The sequence below is a fragment of the Arvicola amphibius genome, chromosome 17 (genome assembly GCF_903992535.2).
Source record: "Arvicola amphibius chromosome 17, mArvAmp1.2, whole genome shotgun sequence".
In the NCBI taxonomy this organism is placed as follows: Eukaryota; Metazoa; Chordata; class Mammalia; order Rodentia; family Cricetidae; genus Arvicola; species Arvicola amphibius.
This window is the reverse complement of record NC_052063.2, coordinates 21,054,987-21,081,144: the sequence shown is the minus strand read 5'-3', so window position 1 is coordinate 21,081,144 and position 26,158 is coordinate 21,054,987. Positions and strand designations below refer to the sequence as shown.

The 26,158-nt window shown below is 37.3% G+C and overlaps 1 protein-coding gene across 1 annotated transcript in view; it reads left to right on the top strand.

Annotated features, from left to right (window-relative positions):
• Positions 1–26,158, top strand: part of Ptprq (protein tyrosine phosphatase receptor type Q) — a 176,892-nt gene that overhangs the window by 37,820 nt on the left and 112,914 nt on the right. The window contains 6 exon segments of the mRNA XM_038314879.1: positions 6,940–7,125; positions 7,845–7,946; positions 11,295–11,415; positions 18,749–18,909; positions 19,581–19,726; positions 24,523–24,691. Coding sequence (XP_038170807.1) covers positions 6,940–7,125; positions 7,845–7,946; positions 11,295–11,415; positions 18,749–18,909; positions 19,581–19,726; positions 24,523–24,691 — 885 coding nt within the window.

Sequence of the window (26,158 nt, the reverse complement as noted above, 5' to 3'; positions counted from 1 at the left end):
AGGTTCTGTTCAAGTTCCTAACTTTTTATTTCCCAGATCTTCCTCAGTTTCATTTTTTTGAATTCTATTTTCCATTTTCAGCTCTTGAGCTGTGTATTTATTCCTTCACTTTTGTGTTTTCATAGATTTCTTTAAGGGATTTATTTAATTCCCCTTTCAGGACCACTATTATATCCATAAGGCTCTTTTTTTTTTAAGTTGTTTGTTGCAATGGTTCAGCTATTGTTTGCAATCCTTAGGGCTCCTACTGTGGTCGGTAGGGTTTGGCTGGCCTCTAGTGGGGAGACATTATGTCCTTATTGTTACTGATTGTGTTTTTATGCCGGACCTTCTAAGGCATCCTGGTTTTGGCGAGAGATTGCAATTCTAGGTTCTAATATCTGGTTTTGTCTTTGTTGGGTCGATTTTTCCCATTGTTTCTGTTGCCCTTTCTCATTTCCTAGGAAGTTGTGGTTGGCTGTGTGGTTGCCTGGTCAGGAAATTTGTCTTGCAATACTACTTGGGTGTGGCCATTTGAGCGATTCCAGGCAAATGTGTTTCTGGGTTTTTGGTAGTGCACTTAGGAATGGGGTGTGTAGGAGGGGTTAGGAGGAAGAGTATAGTCTGAAGAGGTCCACAGGAGGGAAAAAAACGCAGGGTGTTTCCACCAGGATTGCTTAGTCCCCTGGAATGAGAGGAAGAACTTGAGAGAAAGACCCACAAACAGGATATCCTGCTAATTTTAAATGGTAGGCAGAGAGAACAGTTCCCACTGGAGGTTTTATTTATCCAGAGACATTTATATATTCTATGTGTGGGATAAATGAGGAGGAAAAATCAATACAAAAAATATTCACATGGAGAAATTGCCAAAGTTGGAAGTAGGAAGAAATTCTGTGTGTTTGAAGAACTGAATACTTGTCTCATTCAAGCTCTGTGAGACAGGCAGAATTAAGTGGAGCTGATTCAGGGTACCAATCTAGGAAGTCTGGTGAGTCTTGCTAAGGTGAAACGTTGGGGAATGGTGGCACAAGAACATCATCTGATTCACACTTTTGGCATGTCTCTGCTGAATACATTGCACATGGGAAGAGAGAAAAGTAAGTATGACTCCTGGGCTGGTGTCATCTGAGCATCTGCATGAAGGGTAGTGGCATTTACCGTGATGGGAGAAGTTCAAGGAAGCAGTCATTTAGAGAAAGTTCAGTTCTCTTTTCAGGTAGGTAGCTGTCAAAGGGCAATTAAATCTCAAAGAATTTGTAAGTTTGAAGGCATTGATCATAACATGTCTGTTACACAAAGTCAAAGGATAATATTTCTCATAAGGATGAGCCACACAAGATAAGATAAGGAGCATAGAATACCTTGGGCTATGTGATATTGGGGGGTTGAGGATGAATCAATGAAAACCTAAGCAGTTGTCACCCACGAAGTAGGAGAAAAACCCATGGCCAGTTATTCGCAGTTAGAAGCCACTTACAAGGTCAAATGCTCTTGATGAATGAAGAGGGATGAAGACATGTATTTGATGGATGCTGTGGTAAGGGACGGCTGGCATTAGTGACTTAAATGGAATAGAATTCGTGGAGAAAATGCCTGATTGGAGTTATGATTTAGAGAGTGTGATGGGTAAGAGAGGGTAGAATTTCAAGAAATTTTGATATTCAGTGAAAGATAGAATGAAACCATGTTTGAGGGGACAAGTTTTTATGGAGGCTGACTTTATACACTTACCTAGATATGTATTACAATGCATGTGTGCTAACATTCATTTCTAGGTCATTTGAAGTATGAGGTCTGAACAGCCAGGGGAATGTAATCTAGAAGAATGAAGGCCTTGGAAAGCAGTAATGAGGGTAGGAAGTTTATACAGATTTATGGTAGGAAGAAGTCTTATTATTTTTTTAATCAATGAAATGGGATACATGCTTATAAAGTTAGAATAAGGAAGGGAAAGTTTATTGGCCTTTTGGGTCAGATAAGGAAGGGTGAAAATGCACATAAAACAGTAGAAGATTGAACTAACTAAAAGAAATGTAGGCAACCAGTAATGAAAAAAAAAACCTCCCTGTAATTTCAGGTTAGAAATTCAAGTGAGGCTGTTCCACGTGGAGAGATATTTCATGTAGCCATTTTCCTGTTACACTGGCAATGTTCATATGAGAGAGAGTTGGGTTACACATCAATAGAGACTTGGCCAAGAAAGTAAGGTAGAAGCTGGAGATGATGAAGATGGCTGAGTGTTGTGGGAAATCTTCTGTATATGTGTTGCTTTTATATGTGTTGGTTAATGAATAAATAAGCCAGCTTGGTCTGTGATAGGACAGAGTAGAGTTAGGTGGGGAAAACTAAACTGAATGCTGGGAGAAAGAAGGCAGAGTCATGGAGCTGGTAGCTAGAATCTTGCTGGTAGGCCACGAGCCTCGTGGTAAAATCTAAAATAATAGAAATAGGTTAATTCTAGATGTAAGAGCTAGCTAGCAATATGTTTAAGTGATTGGCTAAGCAGTGATTTAATTAATACAGTTTCTGAGTGATTACTTTGGTTCTGAGCAGCCGGTAATGAACAAGCAGCCTCCTATTACAGCTGAGTTGTGATTACAGTAGCTGCTGGGAACTAGCCTCACTGTAGGGAAATAAGGGACAATGGACAATGGGAACTTGATGAAAGGGAGTTTTTGAATTGGGGTTACAAGAGTCAGTAGACTGTAAAGGTAGGAGATAGACAAATGGAAGAACATTGGCTATCATTGGTAATCATCAAGTCTCAGGTGTTGCTATAAAAGCCAGGTTTATGATGAAGTGGAAGAAAATATTATTAGTGTTAAAGAGATCAAGGGATGCAAAGTTCAGGGGATTATATGTATCATTTGTATGGATATTGATCTCGAAAAGGGTGGCAGAGAAAAGGCTAGTTTCCTGGGCTATTCAAGTCCTTAAGATTTTTGGAGAAGTTATTTAGAAAAATGGTACAGCCTATTTAAGGAATGTGATTAAAGAATAAATTGATGCCTGATGGGATAAGATCGTAAAGTCTGTGATTCTTCGGGAAGAAGAAAGTAGAAAACGTCTGTATACAGAAGAGAGGGGACATAAATATAGCTTCCCAGGTCTTAGGCCCTAGTGTTACCAGGATTATGAAGGAAAAACAAGTCCAGTTTCTGAGACCCCTTGGGCTCAAGTCCTCGGTCGATCCAGATTTTCAGTCAGTGACAGAGGGTAACAGAAGCAGTTAAGGCAGCTGCTGAGGATTTCTGTCACTGCTGTACATGCTTGGGATAGAACTAAAGTTCTTAGGAAGGGAAAATAGGTTTATATTGCTAGACATTGCTATTATATCTATGTATTAAATTATTATTTTTTATTAATGCTTTGCATTCTTGCATCAGGTTTTCTCCTAATGCCTTAACTGTAATAAGGACATGGTATCTATGCTTTCAGGGGTTTCTGAATTTTATTACTTTACTGTGCTTGTAAGTAGTAATTTTGTCTGTATATTTAGAATACCAATAATAAAAGATTAAATTCCTTTCTTTGGAGAGGGGAAAACAATCTCATAATAGGACCATAAAACGTAATAATGTTCAGAATCTTAATTTACATTGGTGAATTGCTCCCTTGAAGTCTTTATTGTTACTGCTGGGTGAGGAAACTGTTATCCTACCATTATTGTGACCGTGAGATTTCCTCTCTTCCTTTCAAAATGTTCCCATTTGTGGCAAAACAATGTTCCTTTTATGAGGGGCAGGGAGACCACTTGTCTGTGAATATAAGGATAAATGTCGAGAATATAGTGATGGCTACCATGCGTTTATATACATGCACATCACATTATACAGAGTAAGCTGGTTATATTTATTTATTTAGGAACACGCATATGTGCACGTGCGCACATGCACACACACATATGATATGTATATCTGTGGGTACAAATATTTTTAAAATTATAATAAGCTACATTATTACCTCTTCCCTAACACTTAAAATTAAACACACACACTCACACACAAAATACCCTTCTCACAGCAGAATATCACTAGGACTCATTTTATTGCCTTTTGCCCAGTCCTGTTTGGCTCTAACCTAGGTCTCTGTGCTAGCCAGCCTCTGGGTCCTGGCCCTCCAGGCAGTATCAGGGGTGAGCTCCCTCTTGTGAAGGTCTCAAGAAGGACCTGTCATTAGACAGCAATTTCACAACTTCTGTGCCAGCTTTACTCCAGCACACCTTATAGGCTGGACAAATTGTAGGTTGAAGGTTTTGTGGCTGGGTTGATGTCCCATCCCTCCACTGGAAGAGTCTTGCCTGGTTACAGAAGAAAGCCAGTTCAGTCTTCGTATCCCCTATTGTTAGGAATCTTAGCTGGGATATCCCTTGTAGATTCCTGAGATTTTCCTTTGTACTGGGTTTCTAGATCTTTCTAGATATAGCTCTGACTCCAGTTGTTTCTCCCAGTACTCTCTCCCTCCATCCTCCCCCCAACTGGATCCCTCATGTTCCTATCCCTACCCTCTTACCCCACCCCCTTTGAGACCACTCTCCTTCTATCCAACAAAGAGGAAGCAGAACAGGCATCCTTTCTAGTTCTTCACTCAGAGGAATAGCAAGAAGGATCGCATTTCTTCTGCCCTCTCTACTTGGACTGGTGACTGGGTTTTCCCTCCCTGTCACTGTCCACCAGTTGCCTGAGTGCAGGAACCACTGCTCACTTAAGCCTGAGATGCTCCAGGAGGAGCTCAGTGTGTTCCTGGACTTCCTGTACCATGTCCTTGTGTAATTGCATTGCTGGGGGCCCGAACTCCTCATGTAGGGGTTGTTCCAACACATTATAATCATGGGCAAGCTGGATATTGTACCAGATTCCTCCCCCATCCAGCTCGCTCACTCTCTCTCTCTCTCTCTCTCTCCCTCTTCTCTCCCCTCTCCCTCTCCCTTTCCTTCTTCCTCTCCCTCTCCCCTCTATCTCTGTGTGTGTGCATACATGGATGTATGTGAGAATGGATATATGTATGACATAACAAGTTTGTGGGGTTAGAAGACAACAGTCAGGAGCTGGATTTTGCTTCTATCTCGTAGAGGTGGGACCTTTGTCACAGTTTGTTTTGTCCTTTGTCAACCTGTTGGCTGCCCACAGGATGCTGTTTTTCTCTTTATACCTCCTACACTACTGCAGCAGTGCTGGGATCATAGGTGTGTAGTATCAAGCAAGGATTCTTTACACGGGTTCTGGGCTCTAGTGTGAGTTATGTGGCATGTAAGGAGCACACTCACTTGCTGAGCCATCTTCCTGCTGCAGCTTGCCAGCTGCTTTTGGTAATTGCTTTTATGTCACAATGAGTTTTAGTTATTGAAGGTGAAGTATTCATTCGGTGCTGTCAATCTTCTCCATGGCCAGAATTAGAATCCCATACATAGGATTCCTTCAACACTGCCTTCAACACAATGGGACCACTGCCTATAGAAAACCAGCCTTTTATTTAGGAATACTTTATATTCTTAGGAGATGCTTTTATTCTCAGGGGCTATTACTCAGCCATAGATCCAAGACAATTCTTTTATTCTTTTTCTTTTCTTTTTGGGGATTTTTATTTAATTAATTAAAATTATTTTATTTAGTTTTACATACTGGCCACAGTTTTCCCTTCTTCCTCTCCTCCCACTCCCTTCCCCCTAATTCCCCTCTCTACCCTGTGCCACCATCCACTCCTCCTCCATCTTGGTTCAGAAATGGAGGCAGGCCTCCCATGGGAGTCAATAAAGCATGGCACTTCAAGTTTAGGCAGAACCAAGCTTACCCTCCAAGGCTGAGCAAGGCAACTTAGCATGAAGAATAGGTTTACAAAAGTCAGCTCAAGCACCAGGGACAGGTCCTGATCCCATTGCTAGCAGTCCCACAAACATATCAAGCAACATAACTGTCACCGACATGCAGGGGGGCCTACGTCAGTCTCATGTAGCCTCCCTAGCTGTCAGTCCAGAGTCCTTGAGCTCCCACTAGTTCAGGTCAGCTGTCTCTGTGGGTTCCTCTGTCATGACCTTGACCAACTCCCCTCCTCCCTGCATCCCTCACTTCAGCAGGAGTCCTGGAGCTTGGCCCAGGTCTTGGCTGTGGATCTCTGCATCTGTTTCCATCAGTTACTGGATGCAGACACTCTGATGACCATTAGGGTCGTCACCAATCTGATTACAGAAAATGGCCAGTTTAGGCATGCCCTCCAGAACCTGAAAACAATCAAGATCAAGACAGTTTCTTGCATTGTTTTTTGCATTGTTTCTGTTTTGGGCCAAACTAGCTTATTGATCTTTTGAAATGGTATTGTGGGTGAAAGCCAAAATCATTTAAAAGCTGTTTTTGCTTCTCCTTTTTGCATCAGTGTTTAGCTTAGTACAGGCCAAAGTCTTTTAACAAAAAAATCCTTACCATCAATTTACTATTAAGTATTAGAACAACGTACTTAAATCAATTCCCCTTTAAAATATGAGGTTGTTGACGCCACCCCCCCCCCCAAGAAGTGACCCACCGAGTGGCAAACTGAACCAGAACATGGGTTTTAATTTAAAATGTATCTTTTCTCCATTGATGTTTAACCAGGAACCCAATTTTCTGCTTTCACCTCATATGTATTTGCACATATAGAAGATCTTGAAATTTTCTCCCTCATGTTGGAATGACTCAAGTTATCTTGAGATTCGTTAATGCATTCATGGTTTGAATAAATATCAATTAGAAACTCCAGAATCATAGAGTGTACGTTCCTTTGAGATGGCTTTTGGTCCCCTATAGCTGTTAGTTGCAATGTTTCCTGTACACCTCACTCTGTTTAGGAGGCACAGCACTGTCTGTCACTCTGGGTCTAATGTGTGCATTTAAATATCTTCTGGCAATCGTGTGAAACTTTTAGTTGGTGAAGTTTTAGGGTGCATTTGTTTTTCATAAAATTCCATCTTTGATTTCTCCCCACCAGTGCCTGATAGTGCACCAGAAAATATTACCTACAAAAACATTTCCTCGCAAGAGATTGAGCTATCCTTCCTTCCTCCAAGCAGCCCGAATGGCATTATACAAAAGTACACAATTTACCTTCGGAGAAGTAATGGCAATGAAGCAAGAACTATAAATACGACCTCCCTGACTCAGAACATTAGAGGTAAAACACAATTCTTCTGTTTTATATTTACCTTTATATTGACAGCATGGCCAGAAAATATTAACCTAACATGTTAAAATAACTTAATCGTGACGATTTATATACTAAAAATAAGAATTCTTTTTTTGCAAAACAATGTGGGAATTTATGATAGTTGTTTGTGAAAACACTCTCCATCTGGTATTTTCCACAGTGTCTTATATCTTGTGTTCATTAACAGAAAGGATTTTTGGGGGGCATGGTGTGTGTGTGTGTGTGTGTGTGTGTGTGTGTGTGAGACTGCACACGTGTGGAGGTTAGAAGACTATCCTGTGTGTTCGTGCTCATCTTCCTCCTCATTTGGGGTAGGATCTCTTTGTCATTCGCCTCTGACCAGAATGTACCAGGTTAGACAGCCGGTGAGCTTCTGTGCATTCTCCCGTGTGTCGCTCCCATGTCGTTGTGGGAACACGGGGGTTCCAGTTACACAGTACTGCACCTGGCTTTCCATGGATTCTGGAGATTTGAGCTAAGGTCCCCAGGATTGCACGGCTACTGCTCTGCCCACTGAGCCATCCCCACAGCCCTATTTTAGTACTTCGAGCCTGCTAATCAATCCTAGTTTATTGGGCTTTCACTTTTGGAAGAGTACCGAATTGAGAGTCATTTCATTGTTTACCTACTGCACATAAAGGATATATTACTCTTTGTGCCAGCGTATCTATTTTGTTTCTACTTAGGACTGAAGAAATACACCCACTACGTGATCGAGGTGTCTGCGAGTACACTCAAAGGTGAAGGAGTTAGAAGTAGACCAGTAAGCATACTGACAGAGGAAGACGGTAAGACTGCCATACATACCGACAGGCTTTGTTTGTGAACATTCCACAGAACCTGTAGAGATGAGATTGGGGTAACAGGACCATAGACTGGAGATCTAGACAGGATAAAACCTAGTGTAAAATTTCCTTTCACCTAAGCTGTACTATGTAAATATAAGTAATAGTTTTATGGGAGTTTTTAAGGCACAGGTTCTAGACTGAATAATGTGAATATTTTAACCAAACAGTGCTCAATATTTTTAATGATATTTATAGCCATTTTTTGCAGTAGAATTTATGTAACTTTCAAAGTCTTAAAGTATTAAGATTAGCTTATTAATATAGTCAGGCTATTGTTTTAGATTTCTCTAGTTATCAGCCAATATACTACCAATAAATATTAATACTCTTTTTTAGTTGAAAATAGATTCTTCTCTCATACAATACATCCTGACCACAGTTTTCCCTCCCTCTACTCCTCTAACCCCGCCCCTCCCCCACTTTCCCTATCCCTGGGGTCAACTTCTCTTCCATTTCCCTTTAGGAAAGAGTAGGCCTCCAAGAGACAACAACTAAAACATGACAAAATGAGACACAATAAGACAAGGCAAAAACTCCTACCCTAGTTCTTTGGGCTGTCCAGTCTCTAGTTACTGGACATTCAAGCAGTGTAGGCCATGGGCTCCCAATCATGGCATGGCCCTCAAGTTAAACTAGACATTGGTTGGCCACTTCCATAAGTTCTATGCCACCACTGCTCCAGCATATCTTGTAGGCAGGACAGACTGTAGATCAAAGGTTTTGTTGTTAGGATGGTGTCATTTGCTCATGCATTTTCTGAACCTAGGTAAAATCAACCTTACTGCAGAGATCATTCTGTATTGATACCTCAGCAAACCACAGGCATATATTGTACTAGAAAATCACTCTGAGGGATATGCTTTGGTATTTGGAGTTTATGGTTTATATATTATATGTTTTGAAACAATTGACTTTTGAAAAAAAATTTATATTATGAATATGAGTACTCCATTTGCATGTAAGCCTTTATGCCAGAAGGGGACTCAGATCTTACTATAGATGGCTCTGAGCCACTGTGGTTGCTAGGAATGGCACTACTTCTGGTAGACCAGCTAGTGCTCTTAATTGCTAAGCCATCTCTCCAGCCCAGCAATTGGCTTTCTATGAAAAAGGAATTCTTATTATCATGTTGGGTCACTTAGGTCATTAAAAGATAGGTTGTCAAGGCAAGTGTTCATCTGAATTCACTGAGGAATGAAGAGAACAATGTAGTGATTAGCTGTGGGCCGGCTTCCCGCCACCAGGCTCCCAGCCACCGGCTAGCTTATGCCCCGAAATAACAACACACAAACTGTATTTTTTTAAATACTGCCTGGCCCATTAGGTTCAGCCTCTTACTCATATCTTGACTAACCCATATCTAATAATCTATGTAACACCACGAGCAGTGTCTTACCAGGAAATATTCAGCATGTCTGACCTGGCAGCTGGCTTCATCGCATCTGGATGTAGAGGCAGGGCAATTGTCTGAGCCATCTACCTCACTTCCTTCTTCCTGTTCTGTCTACTCCGCCCACCTATTTTCTAACCTATTAGGCCAAGCAGTTTTCTTTATTAATTAACCAATGAAATCAACAGATTGATAGAAGACCCGCCTCCATCAGAACAAAAATTCCCTTCTGCCTTTCCTGAAAATTCTTAGCAAATATGGAACGGCCTGGGGAAGTCAACTTTGCAGAATTAGAACCCTTGGCTCAGAGAGCTTTCCGTGTAGAAGTAACCTATGGATGACAAGTGTGTAAACAAGCAATTTGTATAACTTTAGTTACTGGTAGAAATGCTTCCAAAAATTATTTACTCCATGACATTGGGGAAAATGGAGCAGAGCATTATGTCTAAGCTGGGACCTGAGGGGAGCTAGGTGAAGAGGGAGTGGGTGAGGCAAGCTCATGCCAGAGGGAGACTCTTCGTGTGTACTGCTGCTCTGAGAGGCTGAATTGATTATGTGGTAAAAGAATTTAGTTTTTAAAAATTCACCTATTTCAAGTTTTACTACATTTAGTGTGTGTATGTGTGTGTATTCACATCTGTATGTGTTGTGCTCATTGAAAGTCAGAGGTTAACTCTAGGGAATGGGTTCTCTCATGTTACCATGTAGGTTCTGGGGATTGAACTCAGGACGTTAAGCTTAGCAGCTAGTGACTTTACCTGCTGGCCACTCTTGCTGGAGTAAAGTTTAGTTTCTCTGGATTGTGTTTGATAATAAAAATGCCCAAAATGTATTATATATATTATTTGGAATAATATTTATTATATATTCTGTATGATATATTAACACTTAGGTCATAGATATGTATATATTCTAGTACTTCTTTCAGAGAATATTACAGATTGTTATAGAATAAAACTATGGATGTCTGCATATTTGTATCTAAATTACTTCAGTTTTCTGACTGGCATCCTTCTTCCTAAAGTAAACACAAATTATACCATCATGCTAAAGGGTTATTTATGAGGTTTGCTTTGAATAAGTGAGAGAATGTTCTCTCTTAGAAATGATTTATAGCACAGGAAATATATGTCTCTAAGTGATATGCAGACTCCTGCAGTAATCAGTAGTCAGCAGCATTTTCCAGGGTGGTGCCATTGCAAACAGCAAAGCAGAAATACCAACCAGAGCTGCCACTTCATTAACTCATCCGTTAAATAAGCCATTCTCTGCTAGAAGAACATTGAGGGTGATGCTAACCCATTTTCTTATTTATGTGCTATACTGCTGCACTGGTGTTTTTTATGGGACCTGTTCAATTATAAAGATTCATTGATTAGGTTTTGATCTTACATAGCGTTTTCCGACATGTCTAAGGTTGAGAAACGCTATTGGTCTGGGGGTGGTCAGTCATTCTAACTTCCTTCACAATCTTATTCTTGTTGTTTTTTGAGTGTGTGACACCTTTTCCTCTCAACTCTTCACTATCTGGGGAGAGTTTGATTGTTCAATATCTTTAATCACCCCCATTAAAACATTGGCTTCTATTAGAGGATGATAATTTACCAAAATGTTCTTGAACAGTCAGTGAGCCACTGTGACAGACCCGAGTTGTATTTTCTCACGAAATACTTTTTTTTCCATTGAATCACAGGAGCAGATGTTCCAAGAGCACCATGAAAATCTTCTTTCATCGTTTCGTCTGAACGTAAACAATCAGGCCCTCCCATCTGTGGAGAGAAGCCCTGAACCTGATTCGTTTACCATAGAGTTTATCAGAAAAAAGCCCTATATGCTTTCAATTTACATTTTTCATAAATATTTAGTGAAATGTGTCATTCTTTGTCACAAATTTCTAGCTCCTGATTCTCCTCCTCAGAACTTCTCTGTGAAACAGTTGTCTGGTGTCACTGTGATGTTGTCATGGCAACCACCCTTGGAGCCAAATGGAATTATCCTCTATTACACAGTTTATGTCTGGTAAGAAATTTTTGGGAGTAGTTCTGAGAACAAATATTAATTTGTAATATAATAGGAATGTAGTGTTTATTTCAGAATGTGATGCTGCATTAGGCCCTGGTTATTAATAGGTGGGCTAAAATCCTTTTTAACTAAGAAATCGGTTCAGCTCATATTATGCAGTAGGTCAGCAAATAAAAACCTTTGCATCTAAAACAGAAAATTATGTTATGGAAAAATTATACTAAATGTATACTCCTGGAGATCTGAATAATTAACATACATGATTATAAGTATATGATTTAAAATATTTGAAACTCTTAAAACAAATGCTCTACACAACTCTTTTCAAGTTGCTTACATAAAATAATTTCTTTTGAAATTTAACTCAAAGAAATGCTTTTAGGTATATTAAGGTCAACTTCCACTGATGGTAAGTAGTGACTTATTGATCATTTTAACATTAGTTACTTATTTATCCTTCAGTTCTGAAAATGATGACATCCCAAAGTGTCTCATAGGAGTTAGCAAACAGTTATACTGCTCTATGACAACACAGGACACTAGAATTCTCGTTTGGATCTGATTTACGTTCATTAAACAGAATCCACTACCCATGTAACACATTTTAAAGACAGTTTAAATTATTTCAACTCAGATAATGAAATTTATATGAGATTTTCTTAAAAACAGATTCTTCCTCACATTTACATTTCTGATTTGAGAAGGACCAGCATTAGAGAGATTGCCCTGTTTCCAAAGCTTTCCTTTCCTTTCCCAATGTAATATTTCCTCTAATTCCTCCATAGATCTTACTATACTATTCCTTAAAGTTTACCTTTATTGCATAAATACTTGATTTCTGGTGGCTTTGGGTAGTTTTGGTTACACTAGGAACATCACGAGCGATATTAGTGAAAAGGAAGAAGGAATTCTACTCCATTCATCTTTCCACTTAGTTTATGCATTCATTCATTCATTCATTCATTCATTCATTCATTCATCAATATTGGTAGAATACCTCTGTCCCTGGGAGAAAGACACCATAAAGACCCATCCTCAGAGAGTCTACACTGTGAAGAGAAAGCTGGATTGTATACGCAATACTTATAAACAATCAGAAGAAAGAAGCAGACTTCATAAAACTGTCATTCTTTATGACCTGAGTAAGAACAAGGCTCCTCTTGTCTTGCATTGATCCATAGAGAACTTTCCAACAGGAGATGATATCGACTCCACACCCCCTACCCCACCATGGGAAAACATGATTTGTCATTTTGAAGACCAGAATGTCAGATTTGATCAGGATTATGGAGTCAGAGCAGAATAAAATTTAACAGAGCGCTGCTGAAGCTCAGGTGCCAAGTCATGAGGACAATCTGGTTGTGCATTTTCCCTCAGAGTTGCCCGAGCTTTCCCAGCACTCTGAGCTCTTTATAGAGGATGAGTTGTAGGGGATTAAATGGCTAGTGGGATGCCAGGAAGTAGGTTATTCAACAGTGTAGGCAAAGATGATATTATCAGTAAAGGAAGGAGTGGGCAGCTTTGTCCTAAATTTAGGAAGAAGAACCCAGTGTATCTGGTGATGCATTGGTTGGTTACAGGGGTATAAATCAAAAAATAAAAGAGATCAATCTATAATGGCTTCTGGATGTTTGAACCATGCACGTTGTATCCTGGGTTTTTGGTGTTTCAGTAAAATGTAAATAAAACATCTTGTTCTTCTGTGCTGTGACCATGCCTCTCTTCACGAGCATCCAGGAATCTCAGCGTAATGTTCAGCACACACGAGCCTGGAGAGTATACCAAGGGGTATGGCTGTACCAGGTTTATCTCTTTCTGGGCTCGCACAATGATGATCCATACTAATCACCCAAATGGGAGCATTGCAATCATTCTAGCTGTCTATCTTCAATATGGAAGTGCATAAAAGTAGGAGGACTTTTTGTGAAAACAAAGTGTCAGATACTTAGCATTCTAGCAAGGCTAGAGTCACATGTATCAAACAAGACATTTATTCTCAGTAAGTTGTTTTTTATGCTTTTTGTAATAATGTTGAGTACTGTGGAGATATTTCAGGCAACTCATACCTTTTTCATTCCATGGATTTAGTTCAATTTTTCTTGGGTAAACAATAAATTCAAAGTTCAATTCCTCCCTAAGAATACTTATTTTCTTAACTTTGAAGAGGTATTTCTTCTCTGATCTATGTCGAGATAGACCTGAGCCCAAGGGGCGTTTGGTGAAAGCCGGAAGCCAGGGTCCCTAGTGTGTGCTACTGTAGCTCACTGAGCCTAACCTCAGTTTAGAATTTATCTGACACCGACCTTACACCGACTTTACAATTATAGTTCCTGGCCGGGCGGTGGTGGCGCACACCTTTAATCCCAGCACTCGGGAGGCAGAGGCAGGCGGATCTCTGAGTTCGAGGCCAGCCTGGTCTACAAGAGCTAGCTCCAGGACAGGCTCTAGAAACTACAGGGAAACCCTGTCTCGAAAAACCAAAAAAAAAAAAACAATTATAGTTCCTGGTCTGAAAGTTCTTATTTTCGTTTTATCCTTGATTTTCTCAAGACTCATCCAAATCCCCAGGCCCCAATGAACCTCTGATATTAGACTCTTTCTGTTGTTTCCTTAGCCTAGTCTGCAATTGTGAGGTGCCTGCCAGATCACACCCCTCCCGGCCCCCATCTTTTTGTCACTCTCTTAGGGTTTTGTCATTATTGATAATACCCTTTATACAGCTAATGATTACTTTAGTGGGGTGATTATTTTTCACAATAAGAAGCAAAAATACCATATAGTCAAGAAGATAATCCATATAATGAAATATATTTGAGTGTCGATATGTAGCTAAAATGTATTTTTTTAGTCTCCAGCAATTTTTTAATAAGATATTTCTTGTAAACTTAGAGTTGCTATGAAAAGGTCATAGGTTTTGATTTTTGCTTCCTGATAACTAACCTTTCAGGGGAACTTTTGCTATTATCAGTTTAATTGAGAAGGTTGTGGTGCAGGCATCACCATTCCCTACTCATGGATTTCACGTTAGTGAGACAAAGGTCAAGTCACCTGGTTCTGATTGCGCATTATCTGTGTTCTCTTAGAATCTTGATAAGTGATGTCTGCTGTATAGAACCGCATCTCTATTCCAGATTTCCTGTATCTCCCATGATTCTAAGTTTTGGTCATTCCAGTTCTTCTGATAATTAAAAAATCGCATAAAACAATCCATTTGAGTAGTCTTTCTTTCATTGTGTTTTTTGAGATAAAGGAATTTTAATCTAGCATTCTGGGTGCTTCTTCTCCTTGTCATGAATATTTCTCTACAAAATTGCTCATGAGGATTGATGTGTAATCATTGGTTTCCTGACCATGTTAGTCACAGTTTGTAGTATGATTTATTCAGAAATCTGTCTTTCATCTTGTACAGTTTAAAATAATTTGTTCCTCTAACTTTTCATCATGAATAGTGCTCATCATATCAAGATGATAAAGTAACATTTTTCCTTCATTTATGTCAATAAATTATATGTTTTCAATGATACACAGTCTTTGTGAGGGCAAATACATTAGTTAAATAGTTTTATTAAAACACTGTACATTTATTCTTTAAATTCACTTTGAATTGAGACATGATGTTTTTGTAAAGTCATATAAAGCTAATTTACTTGCTGTATTCTTGAATGCCGCCTTGAATTTCTAACAATATTGTCTCTGCATTGTCAGCCATGTGTCAGTAAAACTGAGAGTAATGTTTTTTCAAAATTGCTGAAGGAATACTCTGAAGGTATAGGTAACAGACAATAGAGAAATAGTGAATCTGTGATTCTAGCTTATATATAAATCTTGTGTAAAAATTTTTCTTTGCCAAATACTATGAGAAGAAATACTGATTCACAGTTTGACAGATGTATATCAACACATGTACAGAAATAAAAATGTGTAGAACATTAAAGTGGTTATATATTAATTAAATATGCAATAATATGCCAATGTAAAATAATTTTAAAGGATTTGCTGTTGGTCTTTGATTGGGGTTTTAAAGCAATTCTAATACAGATCTTAATTAAATTTATGAGTCTAAAAATTTCCAGGGTGCTATAAAAGCTAATCTTTATACATGACTGTTTGTATGATAAAAAATTATGCATAGTACCATTTTTGCAATGTTACAAGATTTTCATCCTATTAAAAATGTCCTTGCTGGATGGTGGTGGCTCATGCCTTTAATCCTAGCATTTGGGAGGGAGAGGCAAGCAGATATCTGTGAGTTTGATGCCAGCTTGGTCTACAGAGTTAGTTCTAGGAGAGTAAAGACTACACAAAGAAGCCCTGTCAAAAAAACCCTAAAAATTAAAAAAAGAAAATGTTCTTGTTGGAGGAGAGTTCACTTGTTGGTTCCCAGCTGCTCAGCCCCCAAATAATCACATGGAAACCATATTGTTTAAATCACTGCTTGGCACATTAGCTCTAGATTCTTATTTGCTAACTCTTACATCTTAATTTAACCCCATCTCCATTATCTGTGCATCACCCACAACGTTGTGGCCTACCAGTTTTTGGCATCTGTTTCAGTAGGGCTACATGGCTTCTCTCTTATTCTGCCCATCTTTCTCTCAGCATTCAGATTTTTCCCACCTACTTAAATTCTGCCATATCAACAGGCCACGGCAGTATTCACACCATACAGAGGTGAATCCCACATCATGTCCTAATGAAATAATTAAGTAATACCAATTCTTGGGACATTGAAGCAGGAAGAACACTGGAGTTTCAAGGTCAGCCCTGGGATGCATAGTGATATCATATCTCAAGAAAATATTACCTAAAGTTAAAAAACACTCAATATAAATCAAACCAAGTATTGGAGTATTTCTGACTAGAGTTCTCATTTTGGAATGTGGTAGTAATGACAGGTTAATGAGTCAGAGAGTATTTCAGCAGAGGCAGCTATGAAGGATGAAGTCACCATGACTCTCTAGGAGGTTGGATACGTTAAGCATTATGGGATGTACTATAGTGCTGTGTTGAGTGAATGAGAGAAACAAGCTTGGAGAGATGAGGTAACTGAGTATACGATCAAGCAGGCGCTCTCGTGGGATTCCAGTGTGTGGGGAAATGAAATAGTAAACACCAGTGTATAGGAGGAAGAAAGCAATTTTGTAAGTAACCAAATCGTGAATGTTAAATCAGTGGGTTACAGTACTTGTGAGAAAGGAATGAGTTTAGAATGTTTAAATAGTAGAAATAGTTTAGAAAACGAATTCAGAAAAAGAAGAATCAAGTTACGACTACCTACATGATCTAAAATATCAAATGATGAAGATGAGAGTGAAGACTGCCACCTTTTATTAACTCTCAACCTTGATTAGTAAAGGATGCCTTTCCATATTTAAAGAAGTGGGGAAATTTGTTTAGGTCTGGCCATGTAATTTTAGTATTACAGATGTTTGCTTCTTTTGAAGGAAATTATTGTTTACCATGGGCTTGATGTTCCAAGGCATATGAAATTGGTAAACAAGGGAGATTGGTCTCATCTATTAGAATGGTGGTTCTCAACCTGTGGATTGTGACCCCGATTGGATTCAAATCACTCTTTCGCAGGGGTCACATATCAGATATCCAATATATGATATATTAACATTATAATTCATAACTAGCAAATTACAGTTACAAAGTAGCAATGCAATAATTTTATGGTTGGGGTCACCACAACATAAGTAACTGTATTAAATGGTCACAGCATTAAGAAGAATGAGAACCACTGCCCTGGATTTGTCTTTTGACCTAGGTGCCATAATTCAGTCAGACAATTTGCAAGTAAAAATAATTAATAACTTTATCTCTAAGACTGCACTAATGCTAATTCGAGACATTTTCTTTAAATAGGTCGTGACAGAAAACAAGAAAACGACATGGCATATTTTTTTTTCAGAATGATTCCAAAGGAAATTAAGATCCTTTTGAGATACAAAATCAAAAACGGTTTTAAAACATTCTGCCAAGTTTAGAATTAAACTTAGTAAAACAATTACAGAAGACTACTTTTACATTTTTTCATAATTTTAAAATTGAATGATATAAATTTGTCTATTTTAGGGATTCAGTGTTGGGTAACATTCATAGTCTTTAAATATGATGTGCTCATGACTTTGGATAGATAAAGGTTAGATAAGCCTCTCTAATCTTTTCCCTCCACATCATCCTTAGCTTCTGGGTCCACTCATAAACTATGCAGCGATTTTTCAGGTGAACAGTTTACTCCCCCTCTGACTTTAACATCTCTTCCTTTCCCATGCTACAGTCATAATTAATTTAATTACTCATCACCTTAAATGTTTTCTTACAGTGTTTGTGGGGAAAGATTACTGTCCTGTCTTTAGGAAATCACATTATTACCAATGAAATGTTTTATGTGTAAATTGCTGCTTTCTGTCTGAGTTGAGGATACAAATCTATTTCTTGTCATATTGATGTCTACCACAGTGCCTCATATAAAGTAGATGCTAAGTGAGCATGGGTAACTTGTCTTGAATGTTGGTTTCCTACATACATCTCTAAATTAACAAAGACATCTATGTTTGGGACACTATCCAAAGAGATACACTATTCACCTCTTGAAAGACTATAATAGGAGACAGGTAAGATGTGTGACTAGCTTACTCTAAAAGTGAACCTCATATCATGATTAAACACACAAACACACATATCATATCATGCTTGATCAGGGACATGCAAACAAAATTAGAAGTTTTTGTCAGTTAAAGCTTGAAGAAGTTGAGAAACTAATAGTTTACCCAATGTAACTCTCTGATATTCTTGGTATAACTTAACAGTGATTTAAAGATTGGAATGGTAGTTATTGAGAAGCAACAATCACTAAGACAAGTATTAAACCCATTTGACTTAATGATCACGAAATTTCAAAAGCAGAAATAAAAGAACCATGAATGAAAAGATTTCTGTTCAATGTGACCATTGGCTTATTGTTAATAATAACTAAGGAAAGAGAAAGCCAGATAATCTGAAGGATAATTAAGAGAACAATGGCTGAGTATTATTCCTGGTACGTCCATATTAAGTAATAATTCACTTAAATTGGCCCAAGCCAATTGTAATTATTAACACTTAACATTTTATTGAATTACTAAATATACTTGAAAAATAATGAAGTTAATTTATTGAATTATTCTGAAATATTTTTGATATTTCAGATAAGTGGCAGCTTTATCAAGTTAAGCCAATAAATTACTGTGTAGGAGTGACACATATTTTTGATGTAGTTATTCTCAAAATTATGTGGTGGCATTTAAAACAAATGTCGGTTTTACTTTTCCTCTGTCTCTCTTAGGGATAAATCATCATTAAAAGCTATTAATGCAACTGAAGTATCACTGGAGTTGCCAGACTTAGACTATAACATGGACTACAGTGCCTATGTCACAGCTAGCACCAGATTTGGTGATGGGAAGACAAGAAGCAGTATTATTAACTTTCGAACACCAGAGGGAGGTGAGTCCTTAGGGATCTTAATCAATCTGAAGACTAGTCAGCTCAAAAATAGTATCAGATATCAATGTTATTACTAAGCCTAATAGCCATCATTAGCTGGATACAAAACTGCATCCACTTCCTGTGTGAGGTTGGGAAATCTAAGTACTCTGTCTATGCTTGCATTTCCCATTTGCTAAGGTGGAAACAGTGTATGACGGCATAGGGTTCTGATGAGTATAGGAGTAAGATCCGGGGATGGATTTAGCACCCATCACCAACATTTTATCTGTAGGCTAAATATATCAAAGTAAACTATGTGATATTGACTTTCTGTTTGCTTTTAGCTTTTGCTATTCCAAGACTATACATTAAAATAGAATTTCATATTCACGTACTCTGTACCAGAAATTGGCAATGTTACTGTCTGCAAATCAAGAACAGTGGTAATCTTTTAGAGCCAAGATAGTATTGTATGAGCAAGAAAGCTCCGTCTGTAGATACCATATATTAAGAGTAGAAGGAAAGCCCATCCCATGGCATGGATTTGATTTCTGACATTCACACCGATACTATCCCTAATTAAGATTTTTCAAAAATGATTATTCCCATTTTGAACTGTTGCAAAATTTAGACACTTCAGCTTAACTTGTAGTCATGACTTTTAAGTTTTTGAATTGCTTGTTTTATAGCACCCAGTGATCCTCCCAAAGATGTCCATTATGTGAATCTCACTTCTTCATCAATAGTTCTCTTTTGGATGCCTCCCATAAAACCTAATGGAATCATACAATATTATTCAGTTCACTACCAAAATACGTCAGGTACTTTTGTGCAGGTAAGAGCTGAGTATTACCTTTTATGTCCTTAATATTATTAATATATATAATATAATAATATATTATTAATATTCTTGATATTGTGGACTATTTATATTGATAATTATATAGAGATATATTTTAAAAGTCTCATTGATGTATAAAATAGTGGTGGAGAAAAGTCAGGTTCTTTTACATCTTCTGCCCCCTCACTCTCTCTCCCCTCTATTCTGTATCAGCTTTACACACGTTTGCAGCAGTGAAGCTGACACCATATAAAGAGACTTCAATTTAATTTTTCCGATAACTTTTCTCTTTTAACAATAATGGTTTCATTTGCTATCATTTCCTTCTTAGTTGAAAACAGATTTTAATTTTGTTTATATGCAATAGAATTTCAGTGATTAAATATTCTTGCATATTTTCAATTATTTATTTCAGTTTTTGAGATTGATATAATTACACTACACAATTTTCTTCCCTCCCCAAAGCTTCCCATATATCTCTCCTTGCTCTCTTTCAAATTTATGATCTCTGTTTTTCATTAATTATTGTTGAATACATATATGTATATCTGTATATATTCCTAAATACATAAATACAACCTGCATAGTCTGTATAATGTTACTCATAGACATATTTTCAGGGCTGACTATTTGGTTGTAGGTAACTAATTGGTGTGTTCTTCCCCGGAGAAGACTAGTTCTCCCACTTCCTGCATTCTTATTTACCTATAGTTCTCTATGTAGGGTGGAGGCCTTGCCGACTTCCCCATTCACTTTGCCATGTCCGTTGATGTTGTCTGTGTTCTGCTCCCATTTGGGAAGCCATGTGGATGAGACTTTGTGTGTATGTCTTCTGTCATTACTAAGAGACACAATATCATAGTAAACTCTTTGATCCTCTGGTTTTTACAAATCTTCACTCCCATTGTAGACGTGTCCATTGGAAATGGCTTCACTGATTTGCATGTTGGTTGGTTGGTTTTTTCTTTAATAGTCTCTGTCAAAAGAGAAGTTTCAGGGATGAAGGTTGAGGACTACACTTACCTGTGGGTTTAAGGACACATATTTATAATATAGTATTTTTCCTCAATTGAAATTTTTTATTATTGGAAAGATAGTTTTTATAGTTGCAGTGATATTCTTATTGCTTAGCATCAGCTATCAAAAGGACCGGTAGGCATATGGCTATTAGTTTGCAAAATGTAGGTCATGGGACTGTGGTTTGCAGAAGGGATATGAATATAGTAGTAATGAAAACGCCAAGATGGATTTAATTTAGAGAAATGTTTTCAATTATGTCCAGCACGGTTATATTACTTCTGAAAATTAAGTATTTATCAGATTTATTATACATAAAAAAGAGAAAATTATGGTGGCTTGGTTCAATCAAAGACAGGGGAGTTAGAATATAATTTCGGAAACACGAATTTAAAAGAAATGCTCTAATTTGAATAAGGTTTTTCCTGGGTAAAATGACTGAATTGGCTGTGACTTGGTAATTCCTATTTCTGGGTGTCTTTCTAATTAAAAGAGAAGGCTGTACACTGTACTTTGCAAAGGCTGAGTTTCATTTGTTACTCAGGACACTTAGCTTAGAGTCAGGACTTGTGATTGACTGACTGTCTCTAAGGATAGGTTGCTCTATGACTTGCTGCCTTAGTAGGAAAAGGGCAGGGCTTTGCAAACCACCTCAGGCAAAGGCAGCAGAACACAGTGTCCAGAGGTCAGGTCAGTGCACACATTCTATCCTCTAAATGGAGTTGTTAAGCTTCACGCCTTGTAAGCAGACTACTTTATAAAAGTTGTACAGATATAGATATATGTGTAATTGAAGGTGAAGGTATTTTTAAACAAATGCCTTAAGAACAAAAAACAAAAGAAAGGTCTGATTATTTTTGTTCTGTACATCAAGCAGAACCTTCTACCCCTTTTTGAAAACTGAAAAGAAGCAAGACAATTACTTCTTCCCACCAAGGCACTCTCAGACTTAACATTATATCAGTATGCATAGGAAGTGTTCACCACAAAGATTTCCCCCTTTATTCTGCCTTTAAAAGAAGCAATACAAAATGTTTTGTGCAGTTTGAGATCTTAACAGCGGTTTAACTTTTATCCAATATACTTGCAGTTTGTGCAAAATTGCAGTTTGGTTCTCTTTGTCTACAACTACCCCTCAGTTTTGAGCATCTACCTCCGGTTTCAGCACAATCGTCTAAGTCTATATATTCAAATCTGCGTATAGAATATAATCCCATTTTTAACTCGTCAGTGTTAGAATAGGTTATCTCCTATTAAGTAATCTGAAGAACGCTTTAAAGTGTTCTTCATGAGGGCATAGGCGAGTGATGCTCAAACATTTCAGAAGCACAGTCTCATGTTGCTTGACAGTCACTCAGGCTTTAATGTATCTCTAAAATTAATGTTCAAAGTGGCATATCTTCTCTATCGTTTTATACTTTTGTAGAGAAAATACTTGGAATGAAAAATTACACAGCAGATTATGTATATAGTTTTTATCTTCTTCTATCTCCTTCTCATAGAACTTTGTGAAACACCCCCATCCTTAGCATGTTTTATTTACCTCCTATTCCAGATATCTGGTTCATGTCTTAGGATTCTTCTGTTATAGCTAACACAATGAATATAAATGGAACATATGGCATTCATATTTCTTCTACATTCCTGGAAATATTTTAATTGATATAGCATAAAATTGTTGGCATGGAACAAGATTTGTAGCACTTAGCTCTATGATTCAGAAGCATTTGAGCATGAACTGCACCCATCTTGCCATGCTTTCTTGAGGAGTGTAAGCTCAAAGATCCACCTTTTCCGTTATCATACATTGTTTTTAGTAGAGGAAATTACCTCTTATGTTATTATTTCTACTAACATGTGTCATGCTTTCTTAGCATGTCTGACAGAATGTGACATACATTTAAAAGTGTTAAAATAAGTTTGCTTGATAATCAACTTTGAAAGCATTTGTAGGATACCTTCTGGCTGTATTTATGTGAGCAAAATATAAGGAAGGTTTAATTATATAATTTGAGCCCCAAGACAGTATGAGACAAAAATAAGAAATACAAGGTGAGGAAATTAATGAAATAATCACCTGGATAATGTCTAAGATTTTATGAATTTGTTTGATGTCTATGTATGCTAAGACGTATACCCAACAGGAAAGAATATTGGGTGATTCAAAATATTCATTGTTTATTTATGATGTTTGTAGATAATTAGAATGAATTTTATTTCAAAGAAAAGCTAAAATTTATTCTAATAACCTTCCAGTATTAATATTTTTAAGTTCTGGTTATATCAGGCAGTGATTCTATGTGTACAGATATTCTATGGGTACAACTGTATTGGAAGGCATCCAAGCTCATATATCACATTTTCTGAGAAATTGTTAGATGTTTTTAACATCTCTATTCTCAAATAAGGCACCACAAAAACCAAAGCAAATCTTTTATTGTACTGATAGATAATGTCAAAAGAACCATAAAACTAGGCAAATTTTTAAGTCAGTGAATTTTAGAATCATCTTGACTGTAGACTTAATCAAATGGAGTATCCTACATTAATTACTTAAGCAAATTATTCTTGCTTTTATTGTAGTTAAGCACAGTGTTAATTGGTTTGTGTGTGTCAATGGAGTCTAATCCTTAGTAAGTCCCTCTAAAGTAGGAAGAGCTATTCCTATTTTATTGTTAAGGGCCAAGAACCTTTGAGATTAAATTTTGGTGCAGCCTTTCCCTGTTGTACTTGAGTTAAGGTCTGCAAGATTTAAAGTAACTTGTGTACATTGTATAGTGCATTTTTTTAATAAAAGTATGGCTACTGATACACTTTTGTTGAAACAGGGTCCACTTTGTATTAGTGAAGTCACTATATAGTACAGACTGATCTTGAACTAGGGATCCCCTTGACTCAATCTTCCAGGTGTTGAAATTACTAGATGCATGACTCTTGACTAACATTTTGGTTCTGCTTTATTTTAGAATTCTCTTTGTTTGATTATATATTTTATTTTAAATTATGTGTGGAAAGGAAGTTGCAGCACAAAATTCTTAAATACTGAAAAAATAATGAATATTATTTTTACTCTGTATATCAGTGTGTTAACTGCCTTTTCATTGTTCAGTACACAGCATAATAAAGAGTCACTGGAGATGAATGGTAGAAACGCTTTGAATTTGTAGATCAGGCAAATACTTCAACACTTCTATTAATATTAATGGAAAAAAGAAAATGAAAAGCTGTTTTAATTTTTTCTTTCAAATCTGTTGGAAAAATATCTAATACTTTGAAAAATGTGTAAAAATTTCCTAAGGGAAACTGAGCTTGGCCAGCATAGCCACAGAGTTTTCTCTTGGCCATTCGACATTTTCTACTGGATATAACGCTAGTGTGTTTCTCTTTAATATTTGATGGATTGATCTAAAAAGAAAAACTGCTACCACCTAGTTTACTTTTAGTACAAACATAGTTCCAGTTTAATTTTTAGTTTTGAGACAGGATTTCTCTGTAGCTTTGGAACCTGTCCTGGAACTAACTCCTGTTTACCAGGCTGGCCTCAAACTCACAGAGATCCTCCTGTCTCTGCTTCCTGAGTGCTGAGATTAAAGGTGTGTGCAACCACTGCCCAGCCCAGTTTAATTTTTATGATAACATTGTTTTATGCTATTTCTCCTAAAGATTAAAATATTAAAACCATAGCAGACAGTTACTGGTCAATAACTATTTTGCAACAGCCGTACCTACTAAAACACACTCTGAACTATTACAATGATGTGCTTATTTTTCAGAATTTTACCCTCCTTGAAGTAACCAATGAGCCTGACAATGTAACAGTGTCTGCAAAAATATACAGACTGGCCATATTCAGCTACTATACATTCTGGGTCACAGCAAGCACTTCTGTCGGAAATGGGAATAAAAGCAGTGACGTAATTCCTGTATACACAGACCAAGACAGTATGTAAATGAACATGTGATTTTATCTTTATTCAGGAAACTTAAAAAAAAATCTCATAATTTGTCAGGAACTTCTGTTTGTGTACATTGGTATTAAAATCTGTTAGGCATTTAACTACTTGTCCTAGGACTTTAAATGTATCTAATGCAGTTCTGACTACTACAGCTACAACAGCTTCTTCTATTTTTCCTGCGTATTATTTTCACATGGTTGATGGTTTTTATTTTACTCTATTTTTATTTTAGCACTGTACTGTGAATGAGCTGAGGGTTCTCTATATGTTTCTTCATAAACACATGGAAATCGAACATTCTTTCTATGACTTCTAATGTTCACTAGATCTCATTTTACCAAGCTGTTCTATTACAGCCTTATCTATAAGAAGTACCATAGTTTCTGCCTTTCATACTTTATAACATTTGAACATATATAGATTGAAAAAATATAATATGAGTAATATATTGCTTGTTCTTGGTAAAAATCACTTTTGAATAATGGACAGGCTCAACACAGGCTTTCTTCTCATCAATCCACTAAAATCCTTTTGTTTCTGTTGCTTTGAGCGATGTCCCAGTCATCCGGAATGAACATAGAAGAGTACTCCTGCAAGCATGGATAATTTTTGGGATAGTTAGGACACCAGCTCATTTGTTTCAGAAGTTGCTTTGAATCCCCAGCGGCTAACTATTTTTTTCTGGTTTTGAATACAAACAGGACTTCATGAAGCGTTTTCTATTGTCCTTGTGACAAACATAATAAAAATGTCTATTTGCAGTTAAGAGAAATTTCTTATTTACAGCTTCATCAGAATGCTGTTCACACAGGCCATTTACACAACTGTGATGAACAAACCCTTGATTTTGAATTTTTTTTGTTTGTTTGTTTCAGTTTCTAAAATGAAAAGGAAGGTGGATCGCTGTCCATTTCCCGTGTGGTTTCTGTTCCATTTTGCTTAATATTAAGGATGTATTTGTATGTGTATGGGTGTTTTGCCTGCATGTTTGTGAGTGCATCAGGGGATTGGAGCTCCTTTGAAGTCCAGAAAAGGACATGAAACTCCCCTGCCCCCACAACCAGAGTTAAAGAGTGTGTGAGTCATCATGTAGGCTCTGCGAATCCAATCCAGATCCTCAGGAAGAGCAGCAAGTGCTCTCTTAACTGCTGAGTCATCCCTCCTGCCCCCTTGTTTATTTTTATAAAGATTACTGTCCTATTGAGAATGACTTTGACTTAAAGTTTTACTGAGTTAAATCCCAATGTGCACTGTTTGAAAAAAAAATCATTAATTTGCCAATATAAATATGAAAAACTTTGCCTTGTTTTTGGCAAAAATAACTTGAGTAGAGGACAGGTTCACCCATAGAATATAATCAACATGTGAAAATGTATAGTTAAGGAATGTTTAACAAAACCTTTTAGTATACTGTGGTCAATATCATTTCAGACTCTCTTAATTGTAGATCTCT